Source organism: Python bivittatus, unplaced genomic scaffold, assembly GCF_059951505.1.
Source record: "Python bivittatus isolate LINGU-HERP-01145 unplaced genomic scaffold, Pbiv_v1 ctg000580_np1212, whole genome shotgun sequence".
Classification (NCBI taxonomy): domain Eukaryota; kingdom Metazoa; phylum Chordata; class Lepidosauria; order Squamata; family Pythonidae; genus Python; species Python bivittatus.
In genome coordinates this window covers 18822531-18840662 of record NW_028277087.1, presented here as the reverse complement: position 1 = coordinate 18840662, position 18132 = coordinate 18822531, and the positions used below count along the sequence as shown (strand labels likewise).

Here is an 18132-nt window from a genome sequence, read left to right as displayed (position 1 = left end):
GCTGGCAACCAGTTTGGACTTAGGATGGTTGCAGCATCCTGTGGTCACGTGATCGCCATTTGTGACCTTCCCAGCTGGCTTCTGGCAAGCAAAAACAATGGGGAACTGTGTGATTTGCTTAACGACCATGTGATTCACTTAACAACTGCAGTGATTCATTTAACAACTGACACAAAAATGTTGTAAAACCAGGTGCAGTCATGTGATGCCTCGCTTAATGACCACCCCGCTTAATGATTTTTCTGGTCCCTATTGTGGTCGTTAAGTGAGGACTACCTGTATTCCAAATTTTGCATCTGTTCGTAGTACTTCCTTTTTAAGGAAAACTTTTAAAACTCCATATTAGATAGAATTGGTGTTGGAGGGCAGAGAAATGTTACAGCAAATGCTTTGGTATAGTGAAATGGCAGGCAGAGAAAAAGTTAAGAATGATTGCTGCCTTCTTGCTTCCGAATGAATGCACCAGAAATGGGATTTTTCCTCTTCCTACCTTTACAAGAGCAGATTTTCTAGTTCTCATGGTCTGAAGTGGAATCCTGAATATATGCTGACAATTGCAGGGCGGTTGTCTGTTTTTTCTGTTGAAGAAAACAAACAGGAGTGTGCTTCACGTCCCTGTCTTACTCCCCTCTACATGGCTGTAACGTTGTCTTTTCTTGTATGGATTTAGCATTACTGGGAAAGAACAAGAAGTCACCAGCCTCCAAAACGAGTTGGGCTCCTTGAAACATGCAGTGGAGCAACAGAGGCAGAAGAATAATGTAAGTAACTCCTTCCAAAATACCTTTTGCACAGACAGACTTTGCAGGAAGCACTCTTTTGGCACTGAATGTTCCAGCCCTAGAGGATTTCTTTTATGTTTTATATAACATTTTTGTCAGTTGTTTTAACTGACTACTTTCATCATTGCATTTCTCTGTAAAATACTTCAAGAGTATTTTAATGAGAAGTGAAACACAAATGTTTTAAATACATACATATATTCCAGGCTGGGAGAGCTTCTGTAGTCCCTTTCCTCCAGCAGTGAGAGCAGTGTGGCTTTTCAGGGGATCATCAGAGGAAGATTTTGCTCTCCCTTTTGTATGATGAAAAGTTTCTGGGAGCATCTTAGGGATCCTACTGCTTGGTAAACAAATTTCAGAAGAAGAAAATTATGTATTTTCTACTTGGTTAAGTGAATTTCTTGAAAGTTGACAGGAAAATGCTTGTGGAAAGCATTACCAGATTAAGAAAAAGTTGCCTGTCCAAAAGAAGCAAACCTTTTGTCATCCATTGCATTACTTAATACATATATAGTTTACCTGCTCAGAGATCTTTGGACTTGCCTTACCTTTTCTCTTAAATCTTTGTGCTGTTGTTCAACAAAACTGGAAGCATGCAGGGCAGTGAAATCGGCTGTTCTGTTGGGGGCTGCAAAGGTGCTCTGAAACTTTCCCTTTGGAACTTCCTAAATGTTTCTCCTGTCCCTGAAATATATTTCATCTCCTTCCAACAGTGCACCATAACAGGAAGAGGCAATGGATATACAGACTGCACAGTTGTTGGTTAGGGATAACTGAATTTGCAAATTCAAACAAATTAGGATCTATTCCTTCTTCACTCTTAGAAAGCTATTTTAGGCTTTCATTCTATGGAGCCCTTATAAAAATATCCCACATCCATAGTGAGGCAAAAGCTTTGTTAGGACAAAATGAAGTGGAAAAAACAATGTGCAAGTTTTGAATTCTCCAGAATTCTTCATCAGGCCCAGTGTTAGGAAAAACTGGAGTGGCGAAGAGGCAGATCAACAAAAGCCACAGATATAGCCATGAAATTGTAAGATAGGAAGTGAGATGGATTGCACTGGTCTGCCTGTCAGTGATTGCTCCCCCAACACAAAGGCTCTTACTCCCCAATCTGATGCCTGCCAGGGGTGAAGCACATAGACTATTGGCCTGACAAAAAGTAGTATTAAATAAACTCCATATCAATTGTGCCAGAGACAGACAATAGGCAGACTAGATAAAAAATGAATTAAGTTAAACTGTTTGCCCTGCGGTTGGAGGGAACTGAAGTCTCAAAATATAAAGTCCTTCAGACATGAATCTTCTGGAGGTAGATTTTACCTTTCTGGCTAAATGCCTTGATTTTTGCATATAGAAATAAGATCACCCAATCTGGGGTGGACAGTTTGCAAGATAAGAGGTACAGCTTAACTTTTCAGTAGTTAGAATTTGTTAGGAAGGTTTGGAACACATGCCAACTGCTTAAAAATGAGAAGCAGCACCCTGTTTTCAAAGCAGCCTCGCCTCTGACTTCTGTTGACATCACTGTTCTTTGGGCCACTTAGTCTCCTCTCAAGCTCACATCTCAGCACAGGAAGGATAGTACCTACCTAGCCTTACAAGCTGATAAAATGTATGTGAACAGGTTTGAAGACACCACAGAATTAGATAAATGCAGAATGTACTTTGGTTCCCTTCTCAGCCTTTAAGCCCAAGAACATAAAGAATGAAAGGTTAAACATAATTATTAAAATGTGAATGGAAAAACAACCACATCCAGAGAATGTCCCCTTCTTTAAATTAGCTTTTAAACATACTATAGGCAGAAAAATGTATACACAGATTGCTAGCATCAAAGGCTATGCATTTTGGTAGCTACCCTGCTAGCATGCTTAACCTTAGATGTAGAAGATTTGTCAAGTCACCTGTTGAAGTCAGCATTGAGACACAAAATGTGTAATGGATCTTTTGACAACTACTAATGGAGATGGAGATTATGACAGAAATGATCTAGAAAATGTCACTGGCAGTATTTTATTCCTCTGAGTCAAAGTCATGTTGGTGAATTTGCAACACTCTGGAGAGTAAGGATACCTCCCCTTCAAATCATTACCCAGTTGTCAACTTGGGAAATCTGTTGGGGAAAATGAATACCTTTTAATATGATGATCAAGGAAAAGAAAGATTCTGATTTGAATTTCTCCATTTATTAAGGTGCTCTGCTTTGTATTTTATTACAGTTCTGATTATTTTATCAAAATGTGGTTGGCCATCTTAAACACATTATGTAATCCAATATTCATATCATTGGTTCATCTGGCTCAGCACTTTTTACTCTTGCTGGATCTCAATTATAGTGTCCTAATATCTCAAGAAAGAAGACTAGGTGTTCCTTTCTCCTCTTGCAACTCCCATCAGCCCTAGCCAGCTTATCCAGAAGTCAGGTATGAGATGATGGTAGTTGGAGTGCAGCAATATCTACACTGCCATAGCTTTCATCTCCTGTGTTATCCTTTTAGATCCTTCTGTACCAGGGAGTGGACCTGAAATTTTCAACACTTAAGATATTTGCTTTGTCCCTAAGATGTACTACCTCCCTAAGGCGCTTAAGGTCAAAGCTGATGCTTTGGATGTTGAAAGCTCCTCTTTGAGAAACCTCCCTACCGTTCCTTCAAATGGCACTGAATTTTCAGTCCTGTTCTATTTGGGTTAATTTCTAGAGTATGCAGCCAACTTAGTGGGTACCTGATGTAGTGTGTATGCGTCTGTCAGTATGCATGTATGTATGTTGATAACTTTTGAATATTTCCCCATTTTCTTCTTCATAAATGCAGTCGAAGTATGGGGGGCTCCTAGCCATTGTGGCCCTAAAATCAGAAATAGATGCTTTTTTTTTTTTTGCTTTGAATTTTTTGCCATATCAATGCTCTCTCTTTTTTAACATCACACTTGTCTTTTGCTAGTGTGCCTCATCTTAACTGAGCACCGACCCATTTTGCAGTAACCTGCACTCAAATGCAAATGCTCGCTCTTTGAGGTGAAAGCAGAAACGGTTTTATTTTGGCTGAACTGAAACCATTCTTTCTAAAAATGATTAGGACCTTCGAAAGAAAAACTGGAAAGCAATGGAAGCATTGGCCTCAACTGAAAAATTGCTGCAGGACAGAGTGAACAAGACTGCCAAGGTTGTAATGCTAATTGCTAGAAACAATGCATTAGCTAGAAGTGATTCTGCAGCCGCCTTCTAGAATCAAATGGAAGCATTTAGCTTTTACTGCAATTTTTAAAAAAACTCTTCTAATTTTTCCTTCCTTCTCCTTCTCCTTCTCCTTCTCCTTCTCCTTCTCCTTCTCCTTCTCCTTCTCCTTCTCCTTCTCCTTCTCCTTCTCCTTCTCCTTCTCCTTCTCCTTCTCCTCCTCCTTCTCCTTCCTTTCTCTCTCTCTCTCTCTTTTCACCTTTGCTTGTGCCTGTCATCTTATACCCTTGTATTTCTTTTTTATTTAATCCTTTAATTTGTGAGCATGCTGCTTATTTTGGTTTTGCTTGGAACAGTTGCTAGAGCTGTAGGGCTGTGATGTTTAGTCTGCAGAGTTGGAATCATCTGCCAGCTTCTTGATCATTGAAATTTTCTCTTGTTTTGTGCCCAAAGGAACTCTGTCATAAAAGAACTGCCTGTAAGTTGTTTTTTTTTAAAGACAACTCTTTATATCTATCATATTACAGGTTTGAAACTAAACTCAGGCCAGTGTCCCAGTCATCTGGACAAAATTTAATATCCACAAATCTTGCTGGGAATATTACAAGCATAGGCTCCCACTGATATTTCGAAGTGCTTAATTAGGACCAGATTATATCCACATTCTAAACTTATCACAGGGACTCCTAATTCATTTTAATTGGCCTACTTTTAATATGACCGGATTCAGATTTGCCACATCCTGATTTTTGCTAGAATTTTACAGCCCAGATTTAAGATTTGTAATAATTGAAACAAATTTAATGTTTTACTAATGTATTAGAATTTGGTCATTTTAAAATGTATTTTAAAACTAAGATAACTGAAAATAAGTCTGGCTCAACCCATTGCAGCTAAATGTGCTGAACTATAATCCCCACGATATACAACAGAATGTTCCACAGTTTTTGGTGAGGGTGATTGGGATTATATTGCACCATCTGGTGGGTGCTAGGTTGAGGAAAGCTGCTATAAAGAAGCAGCTATGAGTTTAAACTATTTCTGTTTTGTATACTTCTGTTAGCAAGCCTCCCATTATGCTTTCAGCCAAACTAGCAGTTCATTTCTGTTTATCAGTTCTTATTTTTAAATACACTGATTTATATTTTTGAAGAAACTTAATATAATCAGTTTCCAGAGGGGTAATCATGCTGGTTCTTTTGCATCAAAAATGATAATCTTGGGGCACAAACTGTAATGTACAGTATGATGAAGTGGACTGTCTGATCCACAAAAGCTTACATAATAATAAATTTGTTAGTATTTAAGGAAGTGCAAGATTTGTTATCTTTAATCTAGTGATATAATCCATAAGCCCAAGTTGTTTTGAAGCAGCACTCACCCAACTGAAGTATAAACTGCCAGGAAGAACTCCTAAAGTGGTTTCAAGAAAAGGTTTGGTGGGCATTTGTTGCAATACTTACGGAGTTTGCTGGAGTCAGGATAACAGGATAAGGCTGGTAGGTTCTGCAGCTTTTGTGAATGGTGGTAAAATACAACTGCAATGACTCGCAGAGAGCTTGAACTTCTGGCAAATCTGTGGAGCAGATGAAGTTCCTCCTTTGTGGAATCTGAATATTTGCATCCACCTAGGGGAAACAAAAGCTTTCAAGTATTGAGTCTGTCAGAACATTGCTTTGATCTATGGACTGTGCTTTAAGACCAGCAGTGAGGAGGGACTAGAGCCTCCCCCCGCCCCCCCTTGCCTTCCTATCTGCTCTGTTACCTGCTTCTTGATCTCTGAAAGCCTTGAGCATTCTTCTTTTGGCCAGATTGTTTATACAGGAGGAAAAAAAAATGCTGCCCAGCTCTGTCAACTTCTGTCCACTTTACATAGTATACTAGGAAAACAAAAGTGGAAGAGAGAAGATGCCTCTGGAAGCATGTGTTGAAAGACAGTGAACATATTTTGCCTTGATACCTAAGAGATAAGTTTGGCTAACATTTACAGGCAGTGTACTGTATTGCCAGATCTCAACTCCACCATCACATTCATTTTGCATCCTGGGGTAGCAAAACAATAAAGACACAACTAACACTTCCCTAACAGAGTTTCAGACTTTGATTGGTTAAGTGACCATAAACTAGAAGCCCAGGGTCAGAATACTTCCTTCTTCGTTTTAAGTAAGTTTAGCTGCCTCTGCTTACGGGAGGAAGCAAACAGGAACTACTGGGCAGCCCATGCTACTGTTCCAATAGAAATTATTTAGAAGGTCAGCTGAGGGCCAAACAGTGAGAGATCAAGTGGTGTGCATGTACGTGTGAGCCATCTGTAACTGTTCAAGTGCTTTAGCATAATAAGCAAATGAAGTTGGAAGGCTCTGGTCACTTTTGAAAGTGATAATTGAGCTTTCTAATGACATTTGTAGTTCCGATACAGTACTGCATGGAATGTTCATAGAGGGGATAAAGTGGGCAAGGGAGAGGCACAAAAAATAAATGTCATCTGATAGCCAGCTTCCTACCATACCATTCTTCTAGCCATAGCGAAGAATATTTTCTGACAATGGCATAATTGCTGTGGAAGTAACCTGGGATCTTTGCAGTTAGTTCAAGAATTGCTCGAGCCTCTCAAAATGCAGCCCGTATTGCTTTCTTAACTTAATTCAGACATATGTGAGGACTCAGTCCTGATTTAAAGGATCAGCAAACATGCAAACAAGTGGGAAAAATAGAAATGCCGTTGTATCCAAAAATATGCAATGTGAAATAATATGGTAAAGAAGCTCATTTGGGGGGGGGGCATAGAACAACTTAATAATTTTCAGCTGTGATAAAAAAATTATTCAAACAAGTTTGGGTAATAAATTTCTTCCTGGCACCTATTTAAGGCTCCCCTCTTCCATCTTCTTAAAAATAAACTTTACATTAGGCTCCCCAAATGTAAGTTGATGTGATTATTATAGTTTTCATCTGACTTGAACCTTATTCTGCACACATTGCCCTTATAAAAGTCTAAGAAAAGGGGAGAAGTGGTGAGTCTCAAAGGCCTTTGCTCTTGAAAACTCTTTCAAACTGTAAAATGACTTTTAGTTTAAAAGCTGAAGCATTCCATGTTCCAAATGCAAGGGCAGCAGATGAAATCATTTTTGCCGCTTAGAACCAGTAGTATTAAACTAACTGTTAAACTAAGGAGAAATATTTAGGCCAAGAAATGGAGATTGATGTGACATCATGGTGGAAGATTTGCATTTATTTTGTCTTTTTTCCTTTCACTTTGTCAATCCAGGAGAGTCAGCAACATGCAGAGGCCGTTGAAGCAGAGATGAGAAATGTATTGCAGAAGCTATTCCCTATAGTCTCTCTTCCTTCCACCTTGGTAAGATTAACATTCTGTTAAGTTTATCCAGTGGGCCGCTGTCTTTAAAGCAGGACTGTGTGATTTCACAGACACTGTTGAAGAATGAAAAATTGGGTTTGCTAATAGGTCCTCTAGGACTCTAGTTAATCAATCAGCTTTGGCCTGTTCACTTCTAAACCCAGCAAAATTGTGTCTTCAAAGACTGCTAGATTCTAAGTTGGCATTCTGTACATAACATTCAAGACTCCAATTAACTGGCAGTTGCTAGTTAATCTGTCTTCTCTAGATAGCTGCGCTACTTGTTTATTTCCAAATTCTCCTTGATTTAATGCCTCTTTTGTACTCAGAGCCACACTGAGTGGATGCGTGGATTTGAAAAAGCAATAAGAGAACATACAAAAGAGACTTCTCAATCAGATGACATTAAGGTTAGTACACGCTGATATGTATTTAGTTCAACTAAGTGTTTTTTAATAACAGTTTTTCTTCATCCTGGGGAGCAGGGAGAAAACTGATGTCCTGTGCCTGAGAATTGTCTTGTGATATCTTGGTATTTAACTGATGATAGGTAACTCTGAGATTAGTCTAACAATCTGTCCTACAAGGGTTTCCCCCAAAGTTCTTTAATCACAGAATTGGTTGTCATTTTCAGAATCTTGAGTTTTCAGACTTGACTGTTGACTGAACAGAACTGTGAAAAGCAGACAGACCCAAGAGAGGAATTCGCCTTTTCTTTAGCCAAGATCTCCATTTTTACATTTGTTGTTGTTGCTGCAGTGCATATAAAACTTTGCCACTGAAATTTAGCAATATAGCCACCACATTCTGTTGACCCCATCTAAGAACTTCAAAAATATGACAGAAGGCATGGGTTGTCACACCCTTATCCAGCACCCTTATGCAGCTGCAGACATGGCTCTTCACCCAGACCTTTGGCGAGGATGATTGACAACCCTTTTCTTCTTTGTCTTTGTTCCCACCTGGGTTTGTTTTCTCTGCCAACTTTGTTTCTTTTGTTTTGTGTTCTTCAAGGTTGTTGCTGTTCCTCAAAGACACTGTAATTTCACTAGTAGGTGTGAGTTGCTTGAAGAAATAACAGTTTGTTGTCACTCCCTAAACATAAGTGGTTAGGTATACAGAATCTATAGCTAATGGAACTTCCAAAACGCAGCCGTTCAGCATTTCACTGGAACAAATAAAGTTCTCTGCCTTGCATTCTGCACATTATATTCATGGAATCTTTTTTATCATTATAGATCATGGAACAGAAGTTAAAAGAAGCAGATGAGCTACACGTAATGTTGCAGCAAGAATGTGAGAAGTACAAAGTAGTCCTTGCAGAGACGGTAGGAAGGAACCTTATAAAATCTGGCTGTATCCAGTAAAATTTCTTCTGCCTCCATTTCTTGTGGGCATCAAGATAACTGAAATTTTGTGTTACTAGGAGGGAATCTTACAAAGGCTACAGCGGAGTGTAGAAGAAGAAGAGAGCAAATGGAAAATAAAAATTGAAGAATCACAGAAGGAACTACAACAGGTATTTTCAAAGATCAGGTATTCATGCTGCAAATACTTGAGAGCTAGTTAGAGCATATACTCAGACTTCAGCTGTTAACTGAAGATGTCCTTACACTATTTAATATTTTATCAGTCTAGAAAAAATACAGCTTGCCTCCCAGTATAATAGTTCTTAATGCAGGGGATAAAATGTAAAAGATACAAATGAAAGTTATCTGAAGCAGTCACTAGACACACACAGGTAAATTCAAACTGATACATAAAACAGAGAAGATTATCTGAATAAATGAGACAATTGGTTATTTCATTTATGGAGCTTCACAACTAGTTATGCCTACATTAATTTATACAGATTTCTGTGTAGTTGCTACTAACTAGCTTAAAAGAAGGTAGACTGTTCTTGCCCTAAGAGTTCCATACATAGACTAATGTAGGAAAAGAATGTTTAATCTCTCCTATCTATCTGTCTGTCTGTCAGTCAGTCAGTCAATCAATCAATCAATCAATCAATCAGTCACATTTATATGGCTGCCCATCTCGCAAAAAGCAACTCTGGGTGATGTCCCACAATCAGTAACACAACAGATACGTGCAAATATAAATACATAAAAAACAGTCATTATAAAAATATAAAAAGTCATAATTAAGAATAAAAATATCAAAAATTTAAAATATACAAACCACATGGAGAGAGTAAAAATATTAACAGAATGGAGCCATCTAAGGAGGTTTCTGGTTCCCTGGGAGCCCAGGCCTGGTGACATAACCAGGTCTTGAGGGACTTCTGGAACAATAGCAGAGATGGAGCTAACCTAACTTCATGGGGAAGAATGTTCCATAAGGCGGGCACTACAGCAGAGAAGGACCACCTCCTGCGACCTACCAAATGCCAGTCCCTGGTGGATGGTACCCACAACATGCCTTCTCTGCGATCTAATGGACAGAGTTCTCTTATCACCATAAAATAGGTCCGAACCTGGGCACATACCCACACTCAGTCAGATTCACTCTTTCCTCCTCTGCCTATGTTCTAGACATCACACATTCTGCTTTATCTTTCAGAGGCCCTCCAAAAATGAGAGGGGGCACCTGGGATTGCTGACAGAAGCCACTCAGGAGCAATTGCATGAAGGGCCTAGGTTACCTTCTGTTGCCAGCAGTGAACTATGCTCTCAACGAGCCTACCTATCAGATTGTCAGAAAAATAAATAAATGGATAAATTATAGTTTATTCCTCTAGGAATACGATACGTGTCTGCATGCATTGTTCCTTTTTTCTTCTGCCTCTCCTTTTGCAAACAACTTTGAAAATTTCCTGAATTTTTTTTCCATTGCGTGCATTAGGAAATTGATTCAAGTCCTCCCAGTAAGCTAGGATATCAAACGAGGACCTATTGAGCCACACTCTATAAGCCGTTGATTAAACAGCAACTGCTATTGAATGAAAAGTTAGCTATGAGTTTAGAATTATCATGAATAAATTCTTCAGTTTTACATTCAGTGAAGTGCCAAGAAAGTAATCTAAAAATATAGATTATTTGAATGAAGTTATAAACTTTAGTTAGCTTTCAAAAAGCAATAAAGTTGGATATGATTTTTATATGAACGTGTGTGATTTTTGACTCTGCCTGTATCTTTTGTAGCTTAAAAAGGAACGAGAGCATTTGGAACATGAATTGGAAAAAGCAGAAATGGAGCGATCGACATATGTTTCAGAAGTACGAGAGGTAATGAACCTAATTGAAATATTGCAGCCAGATTTGCTATCTCATGTGCACGCTCACTTAGAAACATGAATATTTAGTTGGCCCAACGATGAAAAACCTACTCATCCAAGGATTTGGGACATTTTTGTGCTTTCAAATCAGTTTATTGCTTGGAAATAAATGACATTAATGGCTGAATAGAGGGGAAGTTGGGAACATATGGCAATGCATCCTAAAGCCTCTGAAAACTTCATTTCAGCTTAAAGATCTGTTGACTGAATTGCAGAGAAAACTTGATGACTCATATTCTGAAGCAGTAAGGCAGAATGAAGAGTTAAATTTGGTAAGAGGCCTGTCCTCCACTGAATATATCTGTTCAAAAGTGGAGAAACTTTTCCAAATCCTGTCTGTCTGCTAACCATTCCAACTTAGCCTTTGTCCACTTCAGCCACTTTTATAGCCTTTCTCTGCCTCTTAATAACATGACTAGTGCTTAGTATACTTTTTCATCTATCTGCCTCCCCCTTGCCTAAAGGATTAATATTTCCATATTTTGTGAATTTGGAACATGATGTTCACAGAACACAGAGGAGTTGGGTTGAGGTGTTGGTATAGGATTGTTTTGAGGAAAGTCTTTGGTTTCCTTTGGACTCTACACTTCCTTTCCTGAAAGGAATTTTAGTTGTCGAAAAGAAAAACTGAACAATTCCCTCTTATATACAAAGATATTGGAATATGCAAATGACACCACAAGAGTTTTATCTGATTCTCAGCATTGGGCATTACCAGGGTTCATAGAAGAGCAATGAAGATGATCCCAGGACTGGAAATTAAGTCTGTGAAGACAGTTGAAAGAGCTGGATGTATTTAGCCTTGAGAAGAAAACACAGGGGTGACATGCAATACTCTTCAAACACCAATATTTATTTATTATTTATTCTCTGTAGTTTCAGAATATAATAATTGAAATAATGAAGTTACAGGGAGATGAATTTCAGTGGCAGGAAAACGTTCCTAACTGTGTCGGAGCAGTTTGATGTTGGAATGAAATACCCAAAGGGGTGGTAGCCATCCCTTTGTTGGACAAGTTCAAGCAAAAGAGGCATAGCAGCTGTCCGTAGGGGAGAGGTTCATATGGGCTACAGCACCAAACAGAGGGTTGGAACCAATGATTGAAAAATCTACTACCAGCTCTGTGATTCTATGAAATAATATGGTATATCTGCTTAAGGAAGGGGAGCTCTTTTATTTCTGTAAAAGCTGACTGAACATGGAGCCTGAGGCCCACAGGGCTTAATCAGTGGGGAACAGAGCATATCTGTTTGTCATTCATCCAAAGGGAGTGGACTCCCAACTAAGACTGGAGCGCCTTGTGGTCAAGGAAGCCATTTCCATTTGGTGAAGGAAAACTAAGCCTGGGCATAGCGAGATCAAAACAAACAACAAAAGATCTCTAACGTACCCCCCCTCCAGGGGTACAGTCCAACCATGGTCAAATTGACAAGTGAAAAAGTTAGTCTCTTTCTTTGCTAAACAACATGAATGTCATATTTGGAAGCAGTTGGGGAATGGTTGACACAAATTATATTATCTGTTTTTACTAGTGATTTGCTAAAAGATTGATTTATATAATTGTAAACCTAGAACTAAGAACAGAAGTTTAAGCCAATTCAGGAGAGTCTAGTATTTACATTTCAGTATCATTTTGAACGGGAAAGTGGCTGCACAAAAGATTTTTCCCCACTCTTTTTTCTGGAGATTATTTTCATATCTCTCTCTTTCCTCATGTAGGAATCTATATTGATTTAGAACTTGGAAAAACACAGAAAATGTCTGAATACTGTCTTGGGGAAGGATTCCTCATGTTTTTAAAAATTGATCTGGAGACAACAAAGCAATGTTAGAGCCATACAAGTACTTCTTCTGACCAGTTCATTTGCGGTATATAAAGAATTACTTATTTAGTGTTGACCAAGAATAATTGTCTTTGGTCAACTTTAAATCTGAAGCCAATAAAGTAAAGCATACTTGTAAAAATCTATGCAAATTCATTGGTAATGCTGGCAAGGCATTAAAAATAGTATCTGTTTAAGATTCTCTCTACTGATTTTAACCTCTTTCAGGCTTATCTTTTCTTCTTAACTCCTTTGCAGATGGAATTTCCTATCACCCAATGTACTTTGTAGTGATTAATCCACTATGTATATTGTGTATATGTTACTTTACCAGAAACTGCCCCATATTCCTTTTAAGCACTGTCAACTGACCCTGTCTTACCTCTTGCAGCTGAAAACCCAGTTGAATGAAACATTATCTAAACTCAAAATTGATCAGAGTGAAAGACACAAATTAGCTGCTGATTTGCCAAAGGTAAGGAATCCTGTGGTTGATGTTCTGTCTTCCTAGGAACATAATGGCCAACTTATTCTGGATGGCAGTACATTGCTTCCTAAAGCACTGTATCTACAGTCTGGGGGTATTGACTTATCATGTTAGTCACAAAAATACCCATTAAGGTTGCTGTGCCAATTCTAGCTCCTCCCAGAAAAATCATGGTGGTCCATTCATCAGTAACCTCCAGGTTAGATTATAGCAATGCATTTTATGTCATGCTGTCCTTATGAAGGTTATTTGGAAATATCAGTTCCAAAATGCTACTTAAATTATGAACAGGAGAACCTCTCTTAATACTCAGATGATCCAGACTCTGCAAAAGGTCCTTGGTGGTGGAGTGGTTCCCTTTGGTACATTTTTCCTCAGGGAAGTTTGCTTGACACCTCTCATCAATTATTGATTTATCCAGTTGCTGTAACCTTTTGATGTTCTTTTACTGTTTGCAGCCCTAGTTATTTTGGATTTGTTTTGCAGCCCTGGAACATTTATGTTCAGGGGCAGGAACTTTTCTAAGCAACAGAAATCCCTTCAAATCTGTAGATAAAAGCTTGTTTCTCATTGATTAGGCCCTGTATTTGTTTTTCTGGAACAATGGCTCCTGAGATTAGTTCCCACATAGGGCAAACCAGGGATGCTAGAGTGGAAACTGTAGCCACTGTTAGCTTCCAGGTTGAGTGAATCTGTGCCTTGTAGAACTGTTTGCAAATGTACTCGTTACGCTCACACTTCATTTTTTCAGATATTAACTTGAAATAGTAAATGCAATGTATAATGAGCTTTGCTTCTTCTTCCCCATTGCCATTCCTAGTAGTTGCTCATGATACATTGTGATCAGGGCCTTTTTAAGACTCCAAGAGACTTGGGGGTAGAATGTTTGTTTGAAATCCCACCTCCTGTACTCCTATTTCTCACTGTATCCTAAGTCAGCATAATTTTCTTCTCAACTCTTTTTTCCCCCCACTGAAATCAGTAGTTCAGTAATTGGGAATTTGGAGCAACATGCAATAGTGGAACATTCCTTGTTATAATTTCACTGATATGCTTGCAATCTAGAATGAAAAATAATGATCTATCTGATCATTTCAAATACTGAATTATATTCTGATGTGTCCTCCTTCATACGTGGGGCCAGGACTATTGTCCCCTTTACCCCTTCTTTTAAAAAGCTGATTGTGACTGAATGTTTTAAAACAAGTATTTTAATTTGATGCTTTTTTTTAAGGCCCAGGAATCACTGGTGATCCTAGAAAGGGAAATAGGAAAGGCTAGCATGGGCACTGAGGTGATACAGAACAGTGATGTCTGCTCACAAACGGTGAGTATTTTCCCAGATGTATAAATAAAATGCCATATGATGTGCAGATACAGAGCAGAGAACCTAGAGGCTGATTTATACCTGTGTGTCTTGCTCTGTATCATTTGGGGTTAAATATATAACAGAAATGCCACATCTCACTTTTGCAATAAGTAACAGGTTTTCATTTGCTTGGCAAAGTGTGCCCACTGCAGTCTGCATGTAAACCTGTGCTGCTTGGGTTGTAGAAAGCATTGGAGATTTGCTTTAGAAGTCTATAGGTAGTGTATATTTGTCTGCTTATTTATTTCAATTTAGGCGCCATCTGACTCCAAACCAACTGCAGCAGTAGTATGGTCTTCCAGCTTGTTTATGTTTGGTACATGTCTTCATGGGGCTGGCCAGTGGCTATAGACCAGTGTTTTTCAAACTTGGCAACTTTAAGATGTGGGGACTTCAACTCCCAGAATTCCCCAGCCACCATGCTGGGGAATTAACGTCTTAACATCTTAAAGTTGCCGTTTGAAAAACACTGCTACTGTATAAACTATCTTATCCTGCCACAAGATGGCAGGCTAATAATGTTCTGGCAAGCAAACACACTTTGGGAACCTTAGAGATAGTTTGCAAGTTTTTTGCTCTGATGTTTGTGTACACTATTATTGTCTAGTTCTTATTGTATCTCAGCTGTTCTGGTTTAGAACATCACTAAATGAGTGAAGCCTCATACAATTAAAAAACTGAAAACTTTCACATAAGAAGTAGCATGTCAGGAGAGATCTGAACTGATAATGATCAAGCTCTCCTCCATGACATTCAAATTTTCTGGATGGAGAATTTTTTCTATAAAGAACTTGGTCACACTGGGAGGGAGGAGATTAAAGACTTTCTGAAGTGAATATCCAAAATGTTTAAAGATCTGAGCAAAACTCCTCCCACTATTTGTCCTGGAGAAGAAGGAGCCTTTTGGCCACCACTTGAAACTTGTGTAGGAGAACAGCTGCTGAATGCAAATGAAGGTCCTTAGGAATGGGGAGAGCCTATCTAATGGGTGAAATAGATTGAGGCTTCTGGGTAGGTACCTAGCTCATATCCTAAAATTCATTGTTAATCTCCTTTGGCCTCCTCTGCCACACAGTTTCTAATACTTTCTACTTTCTTCCATCCCTTTCAGGCAGGGCCAGACAAAAATGTAGCTGTGAATCTAACTCAAGATATTGTCCATCTCAAGAAGTTGCTTGCATCAGTTGGCCAAATGCTCACAAAGGGAAAAGAACAGTATCAGCTATTAGGTAGGAAAGTTTAAGTTTGTTTTTCCTAGGGTGGACTTAAGCAGGAAGGCAACGGTAACTTTGGTGAACCTTTCAGTTGATCTCTAGGCAGCAGTAATAGAATCATAGAAGCTTGCAGCCTCACACTTTGGTTGAAATACCATTGTGGAATATTTCCCCATATAAAATAGCACATTAAGAAGAGTCATTTCAGACTAGCCTTCTCTAGCCTGTAGCCTACAGAAGTGTTGAAACTCTCATTCTCAAAATTCCCAGGTAACATTCCCATAGGTTTGCATTGACTGAAACCATTTGCAGCTGCTTTCATTACTCTTGTACAGAGCAAATGTAGTTCTTTCACAGCTGTGATTTTAATGGGTTTTTCTCATTCTTGGGTAACAAACATCTCATTTATAAATTCAAAGATAGGTATTTTAATTAGCGGCGGATCTGGAATTTGGATACTCAGTTATCTGTCCTTGTTACAAAAGTTAATTTTTATTAACTCTGGATATTCAGTAAATTCTGTATTTGGGCTTACTTAGTACCATTTTTTAGCTTTAAGGAAAATATACATGATGAATATTTTTTTCACCCTAAAATTTGAATTTTCATTTAAAAAAAACTCCTGGTTCTTAGTATATGACAGAATCTGGATCCCCCAGATATGACATATTTTTCTGTTACTTTTAAAAGTAAAAATACTTTGCCATAGTGACTACCTTATCCTTAAGCTTATCTTTTGTTTTTTTGTTTTTTGTTTTTGTTTTTTGTTTTGTTTTGCTTCTCTTTTGCAGAATGAAATCATGGGGAGATCGTTTAATTTGGGGGTAGCAGAAGGCAATGTATTTTATATTTTGCCAAATTAAAGCCTTATTTATGTGTTCACCCTTTCTACTTCGTCAAACACTGAACAGAGTTTTGTCTTTTCTACTCTTTGTTAGACTACTGATTTAAACAAGATGATGAAGAAGACGACTCTGCAGACACCTCCAGAGTTTAGTTTTATAATAAATGAATTTAAATAAACGGTTTGGATAATTAGAGCTTTACATTCCTGGAGCTACAGTAAACGTGTAACCTTTTATCTTTACTATGCTCAGTGAAACTCGTTCACACACACACACATGCACCCTTGACATAGTGGTAGCAGCAGCAGCAACAATAACATTTTAATACTGACAGCCTATGCTGTTTTACTTAGATACAGTTTGGGAGTAGCAGCCTCTGACTTCTACCTGAAGTAAACACTCCTCCTCCCCACTCTCTCTTTTTTGGGTTGCTAATGTAATCAGTTTTTGTAATGATGTCAGCAAATAAAGGGATGCTTGTTACTCAAACTGTACTGTTACGTTCTTGATTTGGAATTCCTTGAAGACGACATATAGAATCTTCTGTGCTGCACTGTAAAAGCACTGCAATGCGACTTACAGCATAAGAACCTGGTTGGGTCAGATTACAGGTTTTCCTGTTCCTGCGTCAGGTATCCCACAGGGAACAATCTCTGGGAAGCCCAGGAAAAAAGACATCGTAACTAGCAGCTACTGATTGTCTTATCCCCCGTGAATTAGTCTGCTTCCTTTTTAGACCCATCTGAATTGGGGGCCATCACCACACCTTGTTCTAATCAATTCTGTAGCTTAACAATGCAGTATGTAGAAAAATGTGTCATGTGAACCCCGCCATTATGACTTGTAAACCATAATTTATGGCTGAGCATATTATGCAAACCCAACCAATGATGATATTTAATAAATCATAGTTAAACCATAACGTAATGTGTGAACCCAGTCACTATTTGCCTTGAATTTCCCACTAGTCATAGTAGCTCTGCCTTCTGCTAATATATATGACAGGGGAAACATTTATTTTTACTTTCTTCATCCATGCTATGCCTAATGTTATATGCCGCTGTTATCCCCTCTTATTGTGTTTTGTGTTTGTGTTTACAAAGCCCCTCAAACTGCAGTGTTGCTTCCAATTCCCTAACCATTGTGATCGTCTTTCTCCAGCTCTACCTTACTATATCTCGGATGCAGGGTCCACAGCAGATCATAATATTCCAAGTGTGATGACAAGTTTCCAAATGTTTCACCTGGCATATATGTACCTCTTAAATGTATTATTTCTAGTGATGATAAAGGGGAATGAGTTCCATGCTGGGATGAAATCAAACATTTTTCTTAGTGATGATGTTTTAAATTTGCCCTTTCAAGTAAAAAGAAAAGAAAAATAATTGAGGTGCCAGTAAGAAATCTGAATTAGGAACAACATTATGTACCTGAGTACATTTGCTTAAGAAACACATTTCTGAAATGAAAAGCTAGAATGTTCCTCTCTCAAATATGCTTTCAGCTGATTAAAGAACTCCTGAAATATATACAATTCTTAGAACTGATAGGAAAGAACTTTTGTCATTGGTATAAAAGAATAATAACTAAACATTAGCAAATTTGGAACCGTAAATCCGGCAACCGTTTAATTGACACTTTGATTTATTCAGCTGTGACCTCACCCACCCACAGTGTATCAATCAGTATTTAAATCAGAGGGACTGAATTAGATGCTCTGAATTCAACTCTGTCCCCACAATCAACACATCCAATGGATGAAGGGTACTAGGAGTTGTAGTTCTGCAACTTCTAGAGT

General features: G+C 38.4%; 1 protein-coding gene across 9 annotated transcripts in view; it reads left to right on the top strand.

The window, feature by feature from the left end:
- KTN1 (kinectin 1) overlaps window positions 1-17194 on the top strand; it is a 91607-nt gene extending 74413 nt beyond the window's left edge. For 4 of the 9 annotated variants that reach the window (XM_007422462.4, XM_007422461.4, XM_007422458.4 and 1 more), the window contains 12 exons: window positions 671-761; window positions 3863-3949; window positions 7229-7318; window positions 7648-7728; window positions 8557-8646; window positions 8745-8837; window positions 10462-10545; window positions 10784-10867; window positions 12811-12894; window positions 14141-14233; window positions 15387-15504; window positions 16428-17194. In XM_007422462.4, the coding sequence (XP_007422524.1) occupies window positions 671-761; window positions 3863-3949; window positions 7229-7318; window positions 7648-7728; window positions 8557-8646; window positions 8745-8837; window positions 10462-10545; window positions 10784-10867; window positions 12811-12894; window positions 14141-14233; window positions 15387-15504; window positions 16428-16435 (1003 nt within the window). In that variant the 3' untranslated portion in view covers window positions 16436-17194. Of the gene's footprint in view, window positions 1-670; window positions 762-3862; window positions 3950-7228; window positions 7319-7647; window positions 7729-8556; window positions 8647-8744; window positions 8838-10461; window positions 10546-10783; window positions 10868-12810; window positions 12895-14140; window positions 14234-15386; window positions 15505-16280 lie in introns of all 9 variants that reach the window. The other 5 variants (XM_088149702.1, XM_007422463.4, XM_007422460.4 and 2 more) reach the window with 4 other exon arrangements.
- Window positions 17195-18132: the final 938 nt, after the last annotated feature.